Source organism: Schistocerca nitens, chromosome 4 (assembly GCF_023898315.1).
Source record: "Schistocerca nitens isolate TAMUIC-IGC-003100 chromosome 4, iqSchNite1.1, whole genome shotgun sequence".
NCBI lineage: Eukaryota > Metazoa > Arthropoda > Insecta > Orthoptera > Acrididae > Schistocerca > Schistocerca nitens.
In genome coordinates, this window is record NC_064617.1 from 909427535 (window position 1) to 909448885 (window position 21351).

At 42.2% G+C, this 21351-nt stretch overlaps 1 protein-coding gene across 1 annotated transcript in view; it reads right to left on the reverse strand.

Moving 5' to 3' along the window:
* Positions 1-7280: 7280 nt before the first annotated feature.
* LOC126252655 (cytochrome P450 4c3-like) overlaps positions 7281-21351 on the reverse strand; it is a 42005-nt gene continuing 27934 nt past the window's right edge. The window contains exon 4 of the mRNA XM_049953557.1: positions 7281-7778. Within this exon, the coding sequence (XP_049809514.1) occupies positions 7281-7778 (498 nt within the window). The remainder of the gene's footprint in view (positions 7779-21351) is intronic.

The following is a 21351-nucleotide window of genomic DNA, read 5'->3' on the forward strand; positions in this document are numbered from 1 at the left end:
AATCTGGAATAAGACTAAACGAAGTTAAAGTGCTGCTGAAGCACTGGATGAGTTTCGTAAGATGTAAAAGTTATTTTATTGTGTGAATAGTTCAAGGCAGTGGTGTTCAACCTGTGCGCCGCAGCGCCCTGATGCGCCATGAATGACAGTCTGGGGCGCAGTCGTTTGTTTCGTGGTTAGTGGCAAAGACGACAGTCGTGGGAAAATTCATTTCTCGTCTCAACCTGTGTGGCCGCGGAGGAATTCCACTTTATACGTTGGCTTGTATGTGTAAGCGCGTCCCGCTTATCGCCAGCAGTCATTGTTTTTGTTTTATTGACTTTGTTACAATTTTGATAAAGGCAGTAAACTATGCAAAAATTCTTAAATTTGTCAAGTGGGTGTAAAAGGTGAGAACTTGCTGAGAACAAGAAGGAACGTGGTAATGAAGACGGGAAACACAAGTATAGAAAATACGATGATACCTGCTTAGATTTTGGTTTCACGTACACTGTTGTGAAGAACGAAGAGCGTCCACAGTGTTCTGTGTTTGAAAGTACTTTTTCTTAAAATGTCATTAGGAAGTGTCCATAGGAATGACGCAATCAGATCAAGAGAATAATTTTCTAGAAAACTGAGTGAAATGGAAGAACAAAAATCATTTTCTTAGGAGGCTAAAATCTCGAATAAACCACTTCTAGCCTCCTACAATGTAGATTACAGAGTAGCAAGATGTAAGAAAGTGCATAGTTTTGCAGTGTCGTGTGCTATTGACATGGAGTCCATAATGCTTATAGAGTCCATGGCAAAACAACTTTTGGACATTCCTTTGTCTGACACTATAACTGGTTGTCGAATTGAATTCAGGAATTAGGAGCAGAACTTCATGAAAAAATTAAAAAAAATTTAGAGGGAAGGATTTTGGTTTGCAGCTTGATGAGGCCATTGATAGCAATAGAGATGCTAATTTAATTTTCTACTTGCGATTTGTTGAGAAAAGGAGTAACGAAATGATCAAAGGTGTTTTTTATAAGGAAATAAACCCAGATACGACAGGAAAATGTTTTTTCGAAATAGTAGACAACTTCGTGACAAAAAATCAGAATAAGTGCATGCGTTCACTGTGTTGGTGTACGTACTGTCGGTGTGTGATCCATGCCGGGGCGTTACAGTGCTCTACAAGCACTTATTCACGGCAAAGATCCTGATATAACGTTGGCCCATTGCATTATCCATACAGGATCCCTTGCTTCGGAACATTTGAGTGTTGACCTTAATCAAGTACCGCAAACTGTCAAAAATATGGTGAACTTTATTAAATCTCCTCCTCAGAAATCTAAATTTTTCAGATGAGTATGTGACGATATGGAGGCTGAACAAACATTTCTCTCATTTTGTAGCTGATCTCGTTGGCTTTCTAAGAGAAAAGTGTTATCGCGCATTGCTTGACCTTGGACGAGAAGTCTGAAGAATAAAATCGTTTCAGCGCTAAGTGTTTTCTAGACACTGAGTTTCCATTAAAGGTCGCATACTTTTGTGATATATTTGAGAAGTTAGACTCACTGAATAAGTGTCTCAGAAGAAGTGAAACTCATTTCATTCATCTTATTGATGAAGTTTAGCGCCTCAAAAAGAATGCTTCTTCTTTACAAGAGAAATATTAACAACAGAGGGAAAATGGACTACTTTCTATGGTTGTGGCATTTTATAAGCGACTATGAGATGGCCTTACTGCAGATATTTTTCTGTAACCGCCGGTCATTTATTTGAACTACATGTTCATTTACAAAAATGCTTTCCTGAAAACTGTGATAGCTTTCAGTCGGTTCAGAATCTCTTCACTACTGATTCTCCTTTTGTGTTCAGTTCTGAGGAAGGGGAAGCGTTGATAGAACTTCCATCAGGTAATTCACTAAAAGTGAAGTTTTCATCAATGACATTGCCAAAATTTTGGTATTCAGTAAGAAAAGAGTTTCCAGAATTGAGCAAGAAAGCGCTGAATATATTAATTCCTTTTACAACCTCGTTTCTCTACGAGAGAAGGTTTAGGCAGTGGCTGCCTTTAAAACCAAGTACAGGTCAAGACTTTGTGTCGGTAAGGGAATGAGGGTAGCTATGTCTCATTTGGTGCCAAGTTGTGTAACAAGCAGAAAGTCAATGTGTCCCATTGAGGTGAGTAACATTTTATTCGTAACGTTTTTATTAATGATTTCAGTTCTTAAAAGGTATCCTATAGAAGAGCCATGGAAACAAAGTAGTTGTTAAAGGCAGCCACCAACTCGTACCGGTTGAAAACCGTGGGTTTAAGATATCTAAAGAAGATTTTCGTCGAACGATAGTACGAAGAGGAGACGTAATTTCAGTATTAGATAATCCTTGTAGCTCTAGTATCAACCAAGATATTGAATGTAACGGAATGGAATTATGTACTTTCTTTCAACAGCTTTCGAAAGCTCTCGAAAAGACGAGTCAGTGATATAAGGTTTGTCAATTTTCTCAGGATAATCTGAAAGGAAAAGTGGCCAGAGCCTGTTAATGTGGTGTAAACATCGCCAGGGGTGGGGGGCTGTCACGCTGGGTCAATAGCTACGAGCTGCGAGAAGGTCACAGGTGTTTATGTCGTGGAAGCGGATTCCGGCTGTCTTGCCTATGAAGTTCAGTTCATTTCCCACATAATTCTGCAAAAAGTTTCAACACACCAGAGCTGCTGTCGACAGACAAAACGTGAAGGAAAGAGAGTGATGTCTGAGACTAACGGAAGAAGCGGATTATAATGAAGTTGTTGGATTAGGCAGATACGTGACCCACCGTTTGAGTGATCCGTTAACACGTCATTAATACAGTCCGAGATGGCAAATAGAAGAAGGGAAATTTTTTCCCAGGCTAACAGCTGTACAAGAAAGTTGTCACAGAATGTAGAAGTTACAAATATCGGCCAACTTCTGTAAAAATGACATTTAATAGGATACCCACAGTAAATTAAAGCAAACGTGGAGGCATAAGTCTCTGCGTAGTAAGTAATCGATCCTTCCGGAGAACGTAAAGACTGTAAAGGTCAGACGCACATGTAGCTTAAAAGAGGAAGAATGAGTACAGAGACCAAGGACCATGTAATATCAGGCTGCTCTACGTTGGCGAAGAATGTGTCCCGTAATTGAAACACTGTCAAAATGTTCCCCCTTTGGCAAAAGATCCCCATTCGCATATCCGGGAGGGGACTGCCAAAGGGAAGGTGAGCATGAGAAAAAGCTGGAATAACCGACGACAGGACAACATTCTACGAGTTGTAACATGGACATCAATAGTTCAGGTACGCATGCCATCGTCTCAAGCAGCAGATGAAGAGTAAGAGTAGGTGCATGAGAATATTGAACGGGTAAGTCCGTATGTATAGGGAGATGAAACTCTAATAGTCATCGCAGACAAGATGGACGAAAGGGTTACGGATGAATATAGGCTTAGAAGTAGGAATGAGAGAGGAGAACGACTGACGCGTCTGAAGTTTTCCAAGGACGTGGATAGTGCGTTGAGGTATGCCAGAATAAGCAGTCTTGTTGAAGAGGAGTAGACATCTCTGAAAAGGGCAGATGTGCGACAGTCAAAGGTAGGTAGAAGAAAGGTGGCCGCGAAGAAACCTTGGGTAACACACGAAATACTTCAACTGATCGATGAAAGAAGGAAGTACAAAAATGTTCATGGAAAGACAGGAATGCAGTAATATAAATCCCTTAGAAATGAATAGGAAGTGCAGGGCAGCCAAGCTGAAATGGCTGCAGGAAAGATGTGAAAAAATCGAAAAAGAAATGATCGTCAGGAGCACTGACTCAGCATATAGATAAGTCAAAAGAAACTTCGGTAAAATTAAAAGCAAGGGTGGTGGCGTTAAGAGCGCAATGCCAGTTCTTCCGTTAAACGGTCAAGAGAGAACAGATAGGTGAAAAGAGAAAAATGAAAGACTGAATGACATGACAGAAGAAGATATTGGAGTCGATATGGAAGACATAAGGGCATCTGATAACAGGGTCATAATTGAAAAGAACTCAACAAGATTTGAGGTTAAATAAGGTAGAAGGGACAGATAAAATTCCATCAGAATTTCTAAAATCGTTGGGAGACTCAGCAACCAACCGACCATTGAGATTGAATGTATGAACATGACGACTTACTATCATACTTTCTGAAAAATATCATCCACACAATTCCGAAGATAGTGAAAACTATGGCACAGTCAGCTTAACAGCTCATGCATCCAAGTTACTAACATTAATGATGGAAAAGAAAATTGTGAATCGATTAGATTACGGTCAGTTTGGTTTTAGCAAAGTTGAAGGCACCAGAGAGGCAGTTCTGATTTTGCACTTGATAATGGAAGCAAGGTTGACGAAAATCAAGGCACGCTCATAGGAGTTGTTGACAAAGGAAAAGCGTTCGACAGTGTAAAATTATGAAAGCTTTTCGAAATTCTGAGAAAAGTAGTAGTAGAGCCTACGCTATAGGAAAGACGGGTAATATACAGTATGTACAAGAACCAACAAAAAACAATCAGATTGGTAGGCAGAAACAAAGTACTCGGATTGAAGAGGGTGTAAGTCAGGGATGCCGTCTTTCGCCTCTGAAGGAAGAAGTAACGGTAGAAATAAAAGAAACTTTCAAGAGAGTGATTAAAATTCAGAGTGAAAGGATTTCAGTGATAAGATTCGCTGGTTACATTGACATTGCTATTCTCAGTGAAAGTGAAGAAGAATTACAGGATCTGGGGGATGGAATGAACAGCATAGTGAGTACAGAATATGGATTGAGCTAACCTGGAAAAATACAAAGGAGATAGGATGTGGCAGAAACTTGAATAGCAAGCAACATGCCGTGAAAATTTGTGGTTCCAAAGTAGACGAAGATAAGGAAATCTGAAACCTTGGAAGGAAAATAACCTGTGATAGACAAGGCAAGCAGGACATGAAAAGCAGACTAGCATGGGCAAAGAGCTCATTTTTGGCCAAGGGGAGTCTACTGGCATCAAACATACGCCTTAATTTGAGGAAGAAATTTATGAGAATATACGTTTGAAGCACATCACTGTGTGGTAATGAATCATGGTCACTGCAAAAATTGGAGTAGAAGAGAAGCGAAGCGTCTGAAATACCGGGTGATCAAAAAGTCACTATAAATTTGAAAACTTAATAAACCACGGAATAATATAGATAGAGAGGTAAAAATTGGCACACATGCTTGGAATGACATGGGGTTTTATTAGAAAAAAAAGTTCACAAAAAGTCCGACAGATGGCGCTGGGCAGCAAAACGTCAGTGACTGCGCATGACAATCGTGAATAAAAGGAGATGTAATGAGAGAGAAAATCAGATGCGCCAGCAGTCGCAGCATGTTGACGTTACCTGAAAAGGCGCTTTCAGTGAAGCTGGATTATCAGAATAGGGAATGTGCTAGTTCAGCGTTACGATCCTATCGCCATAGGAAGGGGATTCGAACGGGTAAAGGTCCGTTGACAAATGCAGCTGGGGCGAGAATGATTTCGAAGTTCGAAGCCAAGGGTTGTTTAGACGATTGACCCCGTAGTGGCCAACCGAGCACAAGGCGTAATGCTGCTGAGACAGTTCAGGAAGAAATGGAGACTGGAGCTGGTTCGTCTATGCACGGGGAAGTCAGCGCTCATGCAGTGGCACGTCGCACCGGCATTCTATACACTACTGTTTGGTTGGCACTTAGGCGTACCCTCCGATGCTATCCGCACAAAATCCATCGACATCATTAACTGTTACCTGGCGATTTAGTGAAGCGGAGGGCATTTGCGGTGTGGGCGTTTCAAAAGATGGCGGAAGATGACGATTGGTTGAGTAACGTGTTGTGGACAGACGAAGATCATTTCACGCTCCTAGGGTCTGTCAACGCCCACAACTGCAGAATTTGGGCTACCGAAAATCCTAAACTGTTGTGGAAACTCCATTGCACGACGAGAAACTCACGGTATGGGTTGGATTTACCACATCTACCGTTATCGGGCCTTTTTTCTTCGAGGAAATGCGTGATTCTGGTTTTGTAACTGATACCGCGACGAGTGAGAGGTACGCCGATATGTTACAGAATCGCATCATCCCCAGCCTGGCTGATAAACACCTGCTGGAACGTACGATGTTTATGCAGGATGGCGCTCCACCCCATATTGCTAGACGCGTGAAAGATCTCTTGCGCGCGTCGTTTGGTGATGATCGTGTGCTCAGCCGCCACTTTCGTCATGCTTGGCCTCTCCGGTCTCCAGACCTCAGTCCGTGCGATTATTGGCTTTGGGGTTACCTGAAGTCGCAAGTGTATCGTGATCGACCGACATCTCTAGGTATGCTGAAAGACAACATCCGACGCCAATGCCTCACCATAACTCCGGACATGTTTTAGAGTGCTGTTCACAACATTATTCCTCGACTAGAGCTATTGTTGAGGAATGATATATTGAGCATTTCCTGTAAAGAACATCATCTTTGCTTTGTCTTCCTTTGTTATTCTAATTATTGCTATTCTGATCAGATGAAGCGCCATCTGTCGGACATTTTTTGATCTTTTGTATTTTAGTGGTTCTAATAAAACCCCATGTCATTCCAAGCATGTGTGTCAATTTGTACCTCTCTATCTACATTATTCCGTGATTTATTCAGTTTTCAAATTTATACTGACTTTTTGATCACCCGGTATAGTGCTACAGAAGAACGTTGAAATTTTGGTGGACTGATAAGGAAAGGAATGAGGAGGTTCTCCACAGAACAGAATCGGAAAAGAAAGGAGCATATGAAAGACATTGATAAGAAGAAGGGGCAGGACGATGGAGCATGTGTTATGACATCAGGGACTAACCTCCATAGTAGTAGAGGAAGCTGTAGAGGGTAAGAGCCGCAGGGGAAGTCAGAGATTGCAATACATCCAGCAATAGGTGTGGACATTGGGTGGAAGTACTACTCTGAGATGGAGACGTTAGTGCAGTAGAGGAATTTGTGGTGGGCCACATCAAAGCAGCCACGAGACTGATGACTCAAAAAAATTGCTCCATCTTCTGAAGAGCTTTGGAAAGGCACTTTTCAGTCGACAAAAAAGAAACATACCTATTTCAAGATCTCAGTTAACATACTAGCTACGAGGGTTAGCATAGTGTGTCGTTATCGATGAACATTTCAAGTTATACACTCACACTGTTGACTATAGTTGGGCATTGTCTCAGCTTTGTTGCTGACTGACACTGTGTACTACAACTTGCTGTAATAGTGGGTTCCATATTGAGAAGCATTCATAAATTAAAAGTGTTACGTCTTTCGCGATTCCTCATGACGATGTGAGAATTTTAGGCCACACGTGTCCTGCCACGAAGAAGCTACCGCTACGTTATCCCGCAGAACACAAGAGACTCGATAGCCGGTGAGTGGGTGTGCTGTGACGGAGTAAGGAATCTGTTCCAGCTGCTGCCTGGTGGAGCCGGGTCGGACGCGGAACCTGCGCAGCAGTGCAGCCAGCACAACCCGCATCTCCAGGTCGGCGAAGCGCGCGCCCACGCACTTGCGAGGTCCTGTGCCAAACGGCAGGTAGCTGCCCGGCTGCCTACTGGTGGCGCTGCCTCCGGGCAGGAAGCGGCCGGGGTCGAACAGGTCTGGCTCAGGGAACAGGTCTGGCCGGCGGTGCATCAGCAGGAACGACACCACGACGCAGCTGCCGCGCGGTGCCACGTGCCAGCCTCCGCAAAGCGGCGTGTCCTCAGTTACCAGGTGTGGCATGTTGGGGATCGTCGGGAACAGCCGCAGCGACTCCTGCAACAGTCAGACCTATCGAGCTCTAGGCTGTTCAGAATGAAGGGGACATTTAGCACCTGTAGCTCTTTTTCGCCCCAAAAACGTAGAAGTACCGTATGTCGAAAATTGTCGTGGTTTTGCAGAGGGAACAAGAAAGAGTACGAGATTTACTAGCCAGAAATTCATTGACAATAAACATTCAAATGAATGGATTTTGCCGAATGTGGGAAACACAGCATAGTGGATGCATGGGCTCTGAAACAAAAACATCGACGCAGAAATGTGGCCTGCTAGATACCCCTGAACATACACGAGTCATCGGATGCCTCCCAATATCCTGTTGAACCTCCGTTTCCTCTGTGTAGTGCAATGACTCAACGTGCCAAGGACACGAGTCGTTGGAAGTCCCCTGCAGAAATGCTGAGCCATGCTGGCTCTATATCCATCTACAATAGCGGACGTGTTGCTGGTATAGGATTTTCTGCACGAACTGACCTGTCGATTAAATCCTATAAATGTTCGACAAGATTCACGTTGAGCGATCTGGGTGCTCAAATCATTCTTTAGAACTGTCCAGGATGTTCTTCAAACTAATCGCAAACGGTTGTGGTCCAGTGACATGGTCCATTGTCATCCACAAAAATTTCATTGTTGTTTGGACACAGAAGGCCTCCAAGTAAGAGAGCATAACCATTTCCGCGTAACGATCGGTTCACTTGGACAAGAGGACCCAGTACATTCCATGTGAAAACGTCTCACACCATTGTGGAGTTACTCCCAGCTTGCACGCTGCATTGCTGACAACTTGGTTCCGTGGCTTCGTGGGGTACGCCCCGCACTCGAACCCTACCGTCAGCTCTTACCGACTGAAATCGGGACTCATCTGATCCGGCCACGGTTTCCCAGTCGTCTAGGGTAAACTGATATTGTCACAAGCCCAGGACAGGCATTGCAGGTGATATTGTGCTGCTAGCGAAGGTACTAGCATCGGTCGTCTGATGCCATAGCCCATTAACACCAAAGTTCACCACACTGCCAAAACGGATACATTCGTCGTATGTCCCAATTATTGCACATAGTGTTGCTTGTGTATCAGCACTGACAACTCTATGCAAGCGCCGTCACAGCATTGTCTGTCGTGAGAGGTAATGCCTGAATGTGGTGTTCTCGCAACGCTCTTTACACTGTGGATCCCGGAATATTGAATTCGCTAACTATTCCCCAAATGGAATGTCTCATACTTCTACCTCCAGCTATCATTCCGCGTTAAAAATCTGTTAATTCCCGTCCTGCGGCCAGAATCACGTCGGAAACTTTTACACATGAATCATCTGAGTACGAATGAGAGCTATGCAACGTACTGTCCTTTAATACTTTGTGAATGCGATACTACCTCCGTCTGTGTATGTGTGTATCACTATCCCATGACCTTTGTCACCTCACTGTACTATGTTTCAATGTGATCAATGTGCAGTTTAGAGAGGTAGCTCATATTCCATATTCCGCAATCAGGAAATGTGGCATGTGGTTGACACTCCAAGAAATAATACAGGGTTATTACAAATGATTGAAGCGATTTCACAGCTCTACAATAACTTTATTATTTGAGATATTTTCACAGTGCTTTGCACAAACATACAAAAACTCAAAAAGTTTTTTTAGGTATTCACAAATGTTCGATATGTGCCCCTTTAGTGATTCGGCAGACATCAAGCCGATAATCAAGTTCCTCCCACACTCGGCGCAGCATGTCCCCATCAATGAGTTCGAAAGCATCGTTGATGCGAGCTCGCAGTTCTGGCACGTTTCTTGGTAGAGGAGGTTTAAACACTGACTCTTTCACAAAACCCCACAGAAAGAAATCGCTTGGGGTTAAGTCGGGAGAGCGTGGAGGCCATGACATGAATTGCTGATCATGATCTCCACCACGACCGATCCATCGGTTTTCCAATCTCCTGTTTAAGAAATGCCGAAAATCATGATGGAAGTGCGGTGGAGCACCATCCTGTTGAAAGATGAAGTCGGCGCTGTCGGTCTCCAGTTGTGGCATGAGCCAATTTTCCAGCATGTCCAGATACACGTGTCCTGTAACGTTTTTTTCGCAGAAGAAAAAGGGGCCGTAAACTTTAAACTGTGAGACTGCACAAAACACGTTAACTTTTGGTGAATTGCGAATTTGCTGCACGAATGCGTGAGGATTCTCTACCGCCCAAATTCGTACATTGTGTCTGTTCACTTCACCATTAAGAAAAAATGTTGCTTCATCACTGAAAACAAGTTTCGCACTGAACGCATCCTCTTCCGTGAGCTGTTGCAACCCCGCCGAAAATTCAAAGCGTTTGACTTTGTCATCGGATGTCAGGGCTTGTAGCAATTGTAAACGGTAAGGCTTCTGCTTTAGCCTTTTCCGTAAGATTTTCCAAACTGTCGGCTGTGGTACGTTTAGCTCCCTGCTTGCTTTATTCGTCGACTTCCGCGGGCTACGCGTGAAACTTGCAAAAAAATGGTTCAAATGGCTCTGAGCACTATGGGAATCAACTCCTGAGGTCTTTAGTCCCCTAGAACTTAGAACTAGTTAAACCTAACTAACCTAAGAACATCACACACATCCATGCCCGAGGCAGGATTCGAACCTGCGACCGTAGCGGTGAAACTTGCCCGCACGCGTTCAACCGTTTCTTCGCTCACTGCAGGCCGACCCGTTGATTTCCCCTTACAGAGGCATCCAGAAGCTTTAAACTGCCCATACCATCGCCGAATGGAGTTAGCAGTTGGTGGATCTTTGTTGAACTTCGTCCTGAAGTGTCGTTGCACTGTTATGACTGACTGAAGTGAGTGCATTTCAAGCACGACATACTCTTTCTCGGCTCCTGTCGCCATTTTGTCTCACTGCGCTCTCGAGCACTCTGGCGGCAGAAACCTGAAGTGCGGCTTCAGCCGAACAAAACTTTATGAGTTTTTCTACGTATCTGTAGTGTGTCGTGACCATATGTCAATGAATGGAGCTACAGTGAATTTATGAAATCGCTTCAATCATTTGTAATAGCCCTGTATATCTAAAGCTAATCTAAATTAATATTTAAATACAAGAAATATGGGGTAGAAATTGAAGTGTGAAGCACACTGGCTATATCATTAGGGGTTACAGATCAGCAAGTATTAAGAACCGTTGCAGATGGAGAAACATCATTAGGAGCTATGACCGGATCAAGATCACGACGTGACCTCTGGTCCAGATTGTGTAACAGTCAGGTTCCTTCCAGAGGATGCTGATACAACAGCTCCCGATTTAGCAATTATATTCAACGGCGCGCTCACAGAAAGATCCACACCTAAAGACTGGAAAATTGCTCAAGTCACACCAATACCGAAAAAGAGAAATAGGAGTATTCCACGGAATTACAGGCCCATATCACTAACGTCTATCTGCATTAGGGATTTGGAACATATACTGTGTTCGAACGTTATGAATTACCTCGAAGAAAACGATTTATCGACACATAGTCTCCGCGATATCCTTTATTCCAGCAGTGCTAGTACTGCAAGGTTCGCAGCAGAACTTCTGTGAAGCTTGGAAGGGACGAGACGAGGTACTGGCGGAAGTAAAATTGTGAGGACGGGTCGCGAGTCGTGCTTGGGTAGCTTAGTTGGTAGAGCACATGCCCGCGAATGGCAAAGGTCCCGAGTTCGAGTCTCGGTCTGGCACACAGTTTTAATCTTCCAGGAAATTTCACTCTAGGGGGTGTCTTCCAACAGTATAACGATCGCTACATACCGCTGTAGTAACCCAAGATACCCTATAGAGTGTCAAAATATGTCAATAGGCTTCCCAGTGTATACTGCTGATGAAATCTTCTCGGGCTTCCATCCGGGTAGTTGCGTCGAAAATCCGCGACGTTTCAATGAGTGTCATTTTTATCATCTTCTGGCGAAGATGATGAGAATGACTCTCATCGAAACGTAGCGGATTTTCGACGCAGCTATCCGGATGGAAGCCTGAGGCGTGTCAAAATGTTGTCTCCTCCAGCTCGATCACGAGATACGTCTCCAGTCGAGCACATACACTACTGGCCATTAAAACTGCTACACCAAGAAGAAATGCAGATGATAAACGGGTATTCATTGGACAAATATTTTATACTAGAACTGACATGTGATTACGTTTTCACGCAATTTGGGTGCATAGATCCTGAGAAATCAGTACCCAGGACAACCATCCCTGGCCATAATAACGGCCTTGATACGTCTGGGCATTGAGTCAAACAGAACTTGGATAGCGTATACAGGTACAGCTGCCCATGCAGCTTCAACACGATACCACAGTTCATGAAGAGTAGTGACTGGCGTATTGTGACGAGCCAGTTGCTCGGCCACCACTGACCAGACGTTTTCAGTTGGTGAGAGATCTGGAGAATGTGCTGGCCAGGGAAGCAGTCGAACATTTTCTGTATCCGGAAAGGCCCGTACAGGACCTGCAACATGCGGTCGTGCATTATCCTGCTGAAATGTAGGGTTTCGCAGGGATCGAACGAACGGTAGAGCCATGCGTCGTAACACATCTGAAATGTAACGTCCACTGTTCAAAGTGCCGTCAATGCGAACAAGAGGTGATCAAGACGTGTCACCAATGGCACACCATACCATCAAGCCAGGTGATATGCCAGTATGGCGATGACGAATACACGCTTCCAATGTGCGTTCACCGCGATGTCGCCAAACACGGATACGACCATCATGATGCTGTAAACAGAACCTGGATTCATCCGAAAAAATGACGTTTTGCCATTCGTGCACCCAGGTTCGTCGTTGAGTACACCATCACAGGCGCTCCAGTCTGTGATGCAGCGTCAAGGGTAACCGCAGCCATACTTTCCGAGCTGATAGTCCATGCTGCTGCAAACGTCGTCGAACTGTTCGTGCAGATGGTTGTTGTCTTGCAAACGTCTCCATATGTTGAATCAGGGATCGAGACGCGGCTGCACGATCCGATACAGCCATGCGGATAAGATGGCTGTCATCTCGACTGCTAGTGATAAGAGGCCATTGAGATCCAGCACGGCGTTCCGTATTACACTTCTGAACCCACCGATTCCATATTCTGCTAACAGTCATTGGATCTCGATCAACGTGAGCAGCAATGTCGCGATACGATAAACCGCAATCGCGATAGGCTACAATCCGACCTTTACCGAAGTCGGAAACGTGATGGTACGCATTTCTCCTCCTTATAAGAGGCATCACAACAACATTTCACCAGGCAACACCGGTCAACTGCTGTTTGTGTATGAGAAATCGGTTGGAAACTTTCCTTATGTGAGCACGTTGTAGGTGTCGCTACCGGCGCCAACCTTGTGTGAATGCTCTGAAAAGCTAATCATTTGCATATCACAGCATCTTCTTCCTGTCGGTTAAATTTCGCGTCTGTAGCACGTCATCTTCGTGGTGTAGCAATTTTATTGGCCAGTAGTGTAGTAGACATCATCAAACAACAACTTCAGTGTCATCCATAACCAGTATTGACCGACCAAGTGCAACAAGCCTGAAACTCCATACCGTAAACTGACTTCCGGCACCTGTGCGACATAATTCATGCACGTTTCCATGCTTGCATTCAACATTCTGGCGGTTGCACTGATTATTAATGCACCAAAATTTAACATCGGCTTATCTGGCGCCTACCTTAACCTGTGCTCTTGCAATGGTAATCTCTTAAATATGTTACCTAGACCAATATATTCTCGAAAGTCATTACGCTGTATTAATTATTTTTCCCATTAACGTATGTGCAGCTCTATTGTCACCTAATGCCCTTGTTATCTAGCACAGAGGGAAATAAAGTATCTAAGGTGTTCATGAGCAGGTGGATCTATGTGCATTTCGACTGTCGCCTAATGCCCTTATTATCCAGTGCAAAGTGATATGAAATATCTAAAGGGTAGTGTTACAGGCCGTCTGCTGTTCCTTATCTACATAAACGATTTAGGAGACAATCTGAGCAGCCGTCATACGTTGTTTGCAGATGATGCCGTCATTTATCGCATAGTAAAATCAGAACATCAAAACAAACTGCAAAGCGATATAGAAAAGATATCTGTAGGGTGCGAAAATTGGCAATTGACTCTAAATAATGAAAAGTGTGGGGTCATCCACAAGAGTGCTAAAACGAATACTTTAAACATCGGGTACAAGATAAATCAGTCAAATCTAAAGGCCGTAAATTCAACTAAATATTTAGGAATTACAATTAAGAACAACTTAAAATGGAAGGAACACATAAGAAATGTTTTGGGGAAGACAAACGAATGACTGCGTTTTACTAGCAGAATACTTAGAACATGCAACAGATCTGCTAAAGACACTGTCTACAATACGCTTGCCCGTTATCTTTTGGAATATTGGTGCGCGGTGTGTGGTACTTACCAGATAGGATTAATGGAGTACATTCAGAAAGTACAAGAACGTTTTGCATTATCGAGGAATAGGGGAGATGGTGTAACTGACATGATACAGGATTTGGGGTGGACATAATTGAAACGAAGGCATTTTTAGTTGCGGCGGAATCTTCTCACGAAATTTCAATCATCTACTTTCACCTCCGAACGTGAAAATATTTTGTAGACACCGACCTACATAGGGAGAAACGATCGTCAGAATAAAATATAGGGAATCAGAGTTCGCACGGAAAAATTTTGGTGTTCGTTTTTTCCACTCGCTGTTCGAGATTGGAATAACAGAGAATTATTGTGAAGGTGGTTCGCTGAACCCTCTTGCAGCCTCTTAAGTGTGATTTGCAGAGTATATATGTAGAAGTAGATGAAAAGGGTTCATCAGCAGCTAGCTACACACATGTCTGAACTTTAAATGAAATACCGAACAGTTTTGATCTCCATGTGAATTCAAACCCAGTACCTACTGCCAATGGTAACGAAGCAAATCCTTCGTGGCTGACCGAGAGTCTCAATCGGTACCGATCGCCTTTGCTGACTAAGCATAAAGAGACGTAGGGAATCTCACTAACAGGTCTCAAATTGAAACTAAATGACGAAATCCTTGACCTGGACTAGAACTCTCATTCAACTACTACAGTCCTTATTCATTAACTACGAAAGATATTAAATATATCTTCATTCACAAGCGACAAAGTATGCACTTGTTTAAAACTTGAAATGATGTGACGGAAACTTTTGTGTTGGACTGGAAATCGAGCCCAGCACCTAATCGGATTGTTACTAAAGCACAGTCAGATGTTAGATATTGAACGTTTTCACCAGAGTCCCAGTAGGTCGAGACGTGAGTAAATATTCTTGCTTGTTCAAACGAAATCTACTTATTTAACAGGTTGTGGTCTGCCACCTCTGATTTATCCATATTACTGTATTTAAGCTATTGGCACTCTGTGATGAGGGAAGCAGTTGAAGGTAGTCTTTGTGAAAATGACATCAATAGAGACTCCGGCTATGCACTTAGCAATGCATGGAAGCGTGTTTTTGATGAAGATAAAGCAGAGAGGAAGACTTCTCGCAGTTTATCGCCTGGCGTGAGACATGGCGCTGCAGGCAACGCTTGAAACCGAGTGGAAACAAAATCTATGGACGTGAAGGACCATTCCGCTGTAGACAGCGTGATGTAGTACAGCTAATGAGATGCTTTGCTGTGGGTACAAAAGAAGAAGCGTCACCAGTTCACGACAGTCACTTTTAGCCCCTGACGACGATGATGGAGCTAATCATCGAAAATTTGGAATTTTATTCGAATTTGACGCAGGGAGCAAACAGAGAACTTTTTACGCAAGGACTCCATAGTGAGCAACATCGTAGGCAGAAAGTTATTCTTGGCTGAAAATTTACCTCATTCTATCCTTACACACATCGAAAGTGATATGGATATAAAAGATTTTCAGGCCGTCCCGTGAACAAGGCCTTCCCTTCTAGAAGTTCTCCTAGTACTAGCTGACGGAATTTCATCCACAGTATGAGGAACCCCTTCTTGAAGCTCCAGCGCTTGTACGTTGTGTAGACTCTGTAACGACACCAGTATACGTCACACAGGGTAGGAATTCTTCTATTTCATTTCGTAGAAGTTATTTCGTCATTCTCTGTCATAACTTAGGAAAAATACGAGCAATAGCAGGGCAGTTGTAAAAACTTGTACAATGTAAGCAGTGAGATGATAGAGCCCTGAGGACGTGTATGCCACCTAACGGCAGCAGGGTAAAGTATGGCAGCTCGCCGCGGTAAGGTGCTGCCACCAGGCTGCGAAGTAAGCAACCAATAATCTGTAACTGTCTCCAAAATGTATAGCTGTAAATAATAGTTTTTCCTATCAATCTCTATACATTGTTAAGTAAATGTTAGTTTTAAAAGTATTATGAACCTTTTTAATTAAAGTTGCAACGAGGAAAGGCTTAAGTTTCAATGTAAAGGGACTTACCCGTGGAAGGGTAAGGGGAGGAATGTTGCGACAGAAAGTTCCAAAACAGTTCTCTTTGTGAGTCGGAAGGGTTGTGAAGTAGCATGTGCGATGCCCACGTACTGAATTGTGTGGTGATTAAAAGGAGCACAATCATTGTCAAATGGCTCAGATGGACGAGAAGTTATTGCTAGACATGATTCTAGTGTGAAGCAGCTATTTGTCAACCAAGCAGAAGTGGCAATGTTATTACGAGGGCCAGTGGGAAGACGTTGTTTGCTGTGAAGGAGGCAGACATTAAGTTGCAGCATGTACTGGCCAAATATTACAATGTGTAAAAGCTGCTAAACCATATGTTAGACATTTCATGATTTAAGCTAGCTTCCTACTTCTGCAGAGTAGATATGGATGGAGGAGGAGTTGCCAAATTTATTAAAAACTGACATAAATTCAAGAACATTGACATCAATAAATTCTGTTTAGAGCAGCATCTAGAAGCATGTGCAACGGAAGTAGACTTCCATAACAGATCCTATATAATAGTAACTATCAACCGAGCACCTGCAAGAAATTATAATCTATTCATAAATCATCTAGAAGCTCTTATTGGTTATTTAACAGGTAGAAACAAAGAAATTTTGATTGCTGGTGACTATAATACAGATTTTCTAATGCAACCTTCCAGTAAACATTTACTGCAGTTAGTAATTTTGTCTTTCAATCTAACTCATACTGTAAACTTTCCAACTAGGGTCACTAAATCCTCAAGGACAGCCATTGATAACATTTTTATAGACAAATCAAAGGAACAAAATCACATCATAAAACCTGTAATAAATGGACTATCAGATCATGACATGCAACTCCTTGTTTTAGATGTAAATTATAAACAGATTATCAAGACTGCTAAATCTGAGTACAGGAGAGTAGTCAATCAACCAAAAATTGAGTGTTTTAGAAAACTGCTCAAAGATATGAAGTGGAAAGGTGTTTATAGTGCTCCTGACGTGAATGAGAAATATAACACATTCATGAACAATGTCAGTACCATGTTTGCCGGCCGGAGTGGCCGAGCGGTTCTAGGCGCTACAGTCTGGAACCGCGCGACCGCTACGGTCGCAGGTTCGAATCCTGCCTTGGGCATGGATGTGTGTGATGTCCTTAGGTTAGTTAGGTTTAAGTAGTTGTAAGTTCTAGGGGACTGATGACCACAGCAGTTGAGTCCCATAGTGCTCAGAGCCATTTGCACCAGTACCATGTTTGAAAACTATTTTCCCCTAAAAGTTACTCAAATTAAACAGAAGTCTATTATAAAATCATGGATTATTCAAGGAATAAAGATTTCCTGTAAGACAAAAAGGAAAATGTATCTGTCGACTAAGAATAGCTCCAATGCTGATGATTTAGCTAAGTACAAGGAATACTGTAAAATATTAAAAAAAGTAATTCAGACATCTAGACAAATGCACTACGAAAAGAAGACAGCAATGTCAGGGAACAAAATGAAAACAATATGGGATATAGTGAAAGGGGAGACTGGTAGAACCAGAAAGGAACAGGAGCACTATGCGACTTAACTTCTGAGGTCATCAGTCGCCTAGAACTTAGAACTAATTAAACCTAACTAACCTAAGGACATCACACACATTCATGCCCGAGGCAGGATTCGAACCTGCGACCATAGCGGTCGCTTGGTTCCAGACTGTAGCGCCTAGAACCGCACGGCCACTCCGGCCAGCAGGAGCAAATAGCATTAAGGATAGAGGACACATTAGTAACCGATGGGCATAGTGTGGCAAATCTATTTAACAAGTACTTTATATCCATTACTGATAGAATGGGATTGTCAGGATCAGTAAATAATGCCCTTGAATATCTGAAACTAGCCTTTACAAATAGCTTCATGTGCATGAATATGTCACTCATTTCATCAAAAGAAATAACTTCCATAATAAAATCTTTAAAGACAAAGCATTCTAGTGGTTATGATGAAATATCAATCAAGTTAATTAAGGCATGTTCTTGTGAGTTTAGTACAATTCTTAGTAACTTGTGTAACCAATCAATTACAACTGGGACATTTCCTGACTGGCTAAAATATGCAGATGTTAAGCCTCTATTCAAGAAAGGGGATAAAGAGATATCATGAAACTACAGACCGATTTCACTTTTGCCAGCATTCTCAAAAATTTTAGAAAAAGTAATGTACAGGCAGCTTCTCAACCATCTGACCACAAATAACATATTAACAAGAACACAGTTTGGATTTCTGAAGGGTTCTGATATTGAGAAGGCTATTTACACCTAAAGTGAAAATGTACTTAATTCATTAAGTAACACACTACAAGCAGCAGGTATTTTCTGTGATTCATCAAAGGCATTTGATTGTGTGAACCACAACATCCTTTTAAATAAATTAGAATTCTATGGTGTAATGTGCAGCGCTGCAAAATGGTTCAAGTCATACCTTGCTAACAGGAAACAAAGGGTGTCAGTGCAAGGGACTCGTGAATTAAGTCATCAGTCATCATCAGAATGGGAAGAAATTACATGTGGTGTCCCACAAGGATCCATCTTAGGGCCATTGCTTTTTCTTGTGTACATTAATGATCTCTCATCAGTTACACTGCCAGAAGCACAGTTCGTTTTGTTTCAGATGACACAAGTATTGCAATAAATAGTATGTCGAGTGTAGTTCTAGAAAGATCTGCTAATGATATTTTCATGGATATTAATAAATGGTTTAAAGCCAACTCACTGACAATTAAACTTCGAAAAGACTCACTATATGCAATTCAGAACCTGTAAGAGGTCTCCATCCAGAATATGCATAAAGTATGAAGAAGAGCAGATAGAAGAGGTTGACAGTCTTAAATTCCTGGGATTACAACTTGATAATAAATTCAGTTGGGAGGAGCACACCACAGAACTGCAGAAACGTCTTAACAAATCTGTATTTGCAATTCGAGTGTTAGCAGACATAGGCGACATAAAAATGAAAAAGCTTGCATACTTTGCCTACTTTCATTCCATAATATCATATAGTATAATATTTTGGGGTAACTCTTCAAGTCAAACAAAAGTTTTCAGAGTCCAAAAGCGTGTAATATGTATTATTTGTGGAGTAAATTCACGGACGTCCTGTAGAAACCTCTTCAAAGAATGGGTATACTAACTACTGCCTCTCAGTATATTTACTCCTTAATGAAATTTGTCCTAAATAATATATCTGTTTTTCCAACAAACAGCTCAGTTCATACATACAATACAAGGAACAAAAATGATCTGCACAAGGTCTTGAAAGCACTTACTTTAGTTCAAAAAGGGGCCCACTTCTCAGGAAACTTATCTTCGATAATTTGCCAGCAAACATAAAAAAATTAGTTACAAATAAAGATCAGTTTAAAGGAAGCCTGAAAGACTTACTAGTGGCCAACTCCATCTACTCCATTGACGAATTTTTTAATAGAAACAAATGATGTATTGTAAATACTCATACTATTAGTACTGTTATTTCAGCTTTAAAAAAAGTGACATGTTCCACATCCACGAGGATCTCCTCAGCACGGATCTATGGAACGAAAAACTAATCTAATCTAATCTCATCAATCGGTAGCAAAATCTCATCAGAGGCTGCAATACGCGGCTCAACACAACAAAGCGACTGGAGTAATTATTTCTATGGTAAAGTTCAGTAAATTCTATTTTTCCTAGTGACGGACATATTATAAAAATCATGATTCGCCGACCTCTTGTGCAAGTTAAGTAATAAAAATTAAGTGTTAAAAAAAAGAACTTTATTACAGTGTTGTTATTTCAGTACACACTTAGTGTGTCTTTTCCACATACCGTGACATTTATTCAGAAACATTTTCATATTATAAGCTGGTAATACATAGGTCTATATAAAGTGCTTAAAATTATTAGTGCAATATTAAGCAAAGCATCAGATTGTGTACAAAGTACCAGCTATTTTAATACATTGGGAAGCATAATAAAAACAGTTGCAGAAGAAGACAACAAAAGGTATTGTGTATATTTTCATTACTACAAAAAGGATTATTACCATGATGTTCAGAACATACGATTTTACTGATTCATGGCATGTGACAAACTAAATTTATGTATCAACAAAAGTCCAGGAAGGTGTTTTTGCTAAGTTGCACTGAAGTATCATCCGTTCAAAAATTCACCATGTTGAAAATGATCAGGAACAACAATGTAATAACACATTTTCAGTCAGTGGTCAATCCTGTGTAAAGATAATACTGAAGAAAGATGTTTATTAGTTACAAGAAGTACACATAACACCACCACAATAGCTATGCATCTTCAATTCCCAGCAGGATCTTTTCACTCAACAACTCTGTATTACTTTACATAGAAGTATCTCGATTTTCAAACCGATTTATTCTGTACTGATGAAAGTGTCGGTGGCTGCGGTAACGACAGTAATAAATGTGTAGGATCCATATTGTCAATATGCAGCATATGTCGGTGTTTCAAAGTGATTTTGACTTACATTATGTGCTCTCCTCCTCCACAATTTTTTGTCAATTTACTACACTACGGGCCATTAAAACTGCTATACCACGAAGATGACGTGCTACAGACGCGAAATTTAACCGACATGAAGAAGATGCTGTGATGTGCAAATGATTAGCTTTTCAGGGCATTCACACAAGGTTGGCGCCGGTGGCGAAACCTACGACGTGCTGAAATGAGGAAAGTTTCTAACTGATTTCTCATACGCAAACAGCCGTTGATCGGCGTTGCCTGGTGAAACGTTGTTGGGATGCCTCGTGTAAGGAGGAGAAATGCGTACCATCACGTTTCCGACTTTGATAAAGGTCGGATTGTAGCCTATCGCGATTGCAGTTTGTCGTATCGCGATATTGCTGATCGCGTTGGTCTAGATCCAATCACTGTTAGCAGAATATGGAATCGGTGGGTTCAAGAGGGTAATACGGAACGCCGTGCTGGAACCCAACGGCCTCGTATCACTAGCAGTCGAGATGACAGGCATCTTATCCACATGGCAGTAACGGATCGTGCAGCCACGTCTCGATCCCTGAGTCAACAGATGGGGTCGTCTGCAAGACAACAACCATTTACACGAACAGTTCGATGACGTTTGCAGCAGCATGGCCTATCAGTTCGGAGACCATGGCTGCGGTTACCC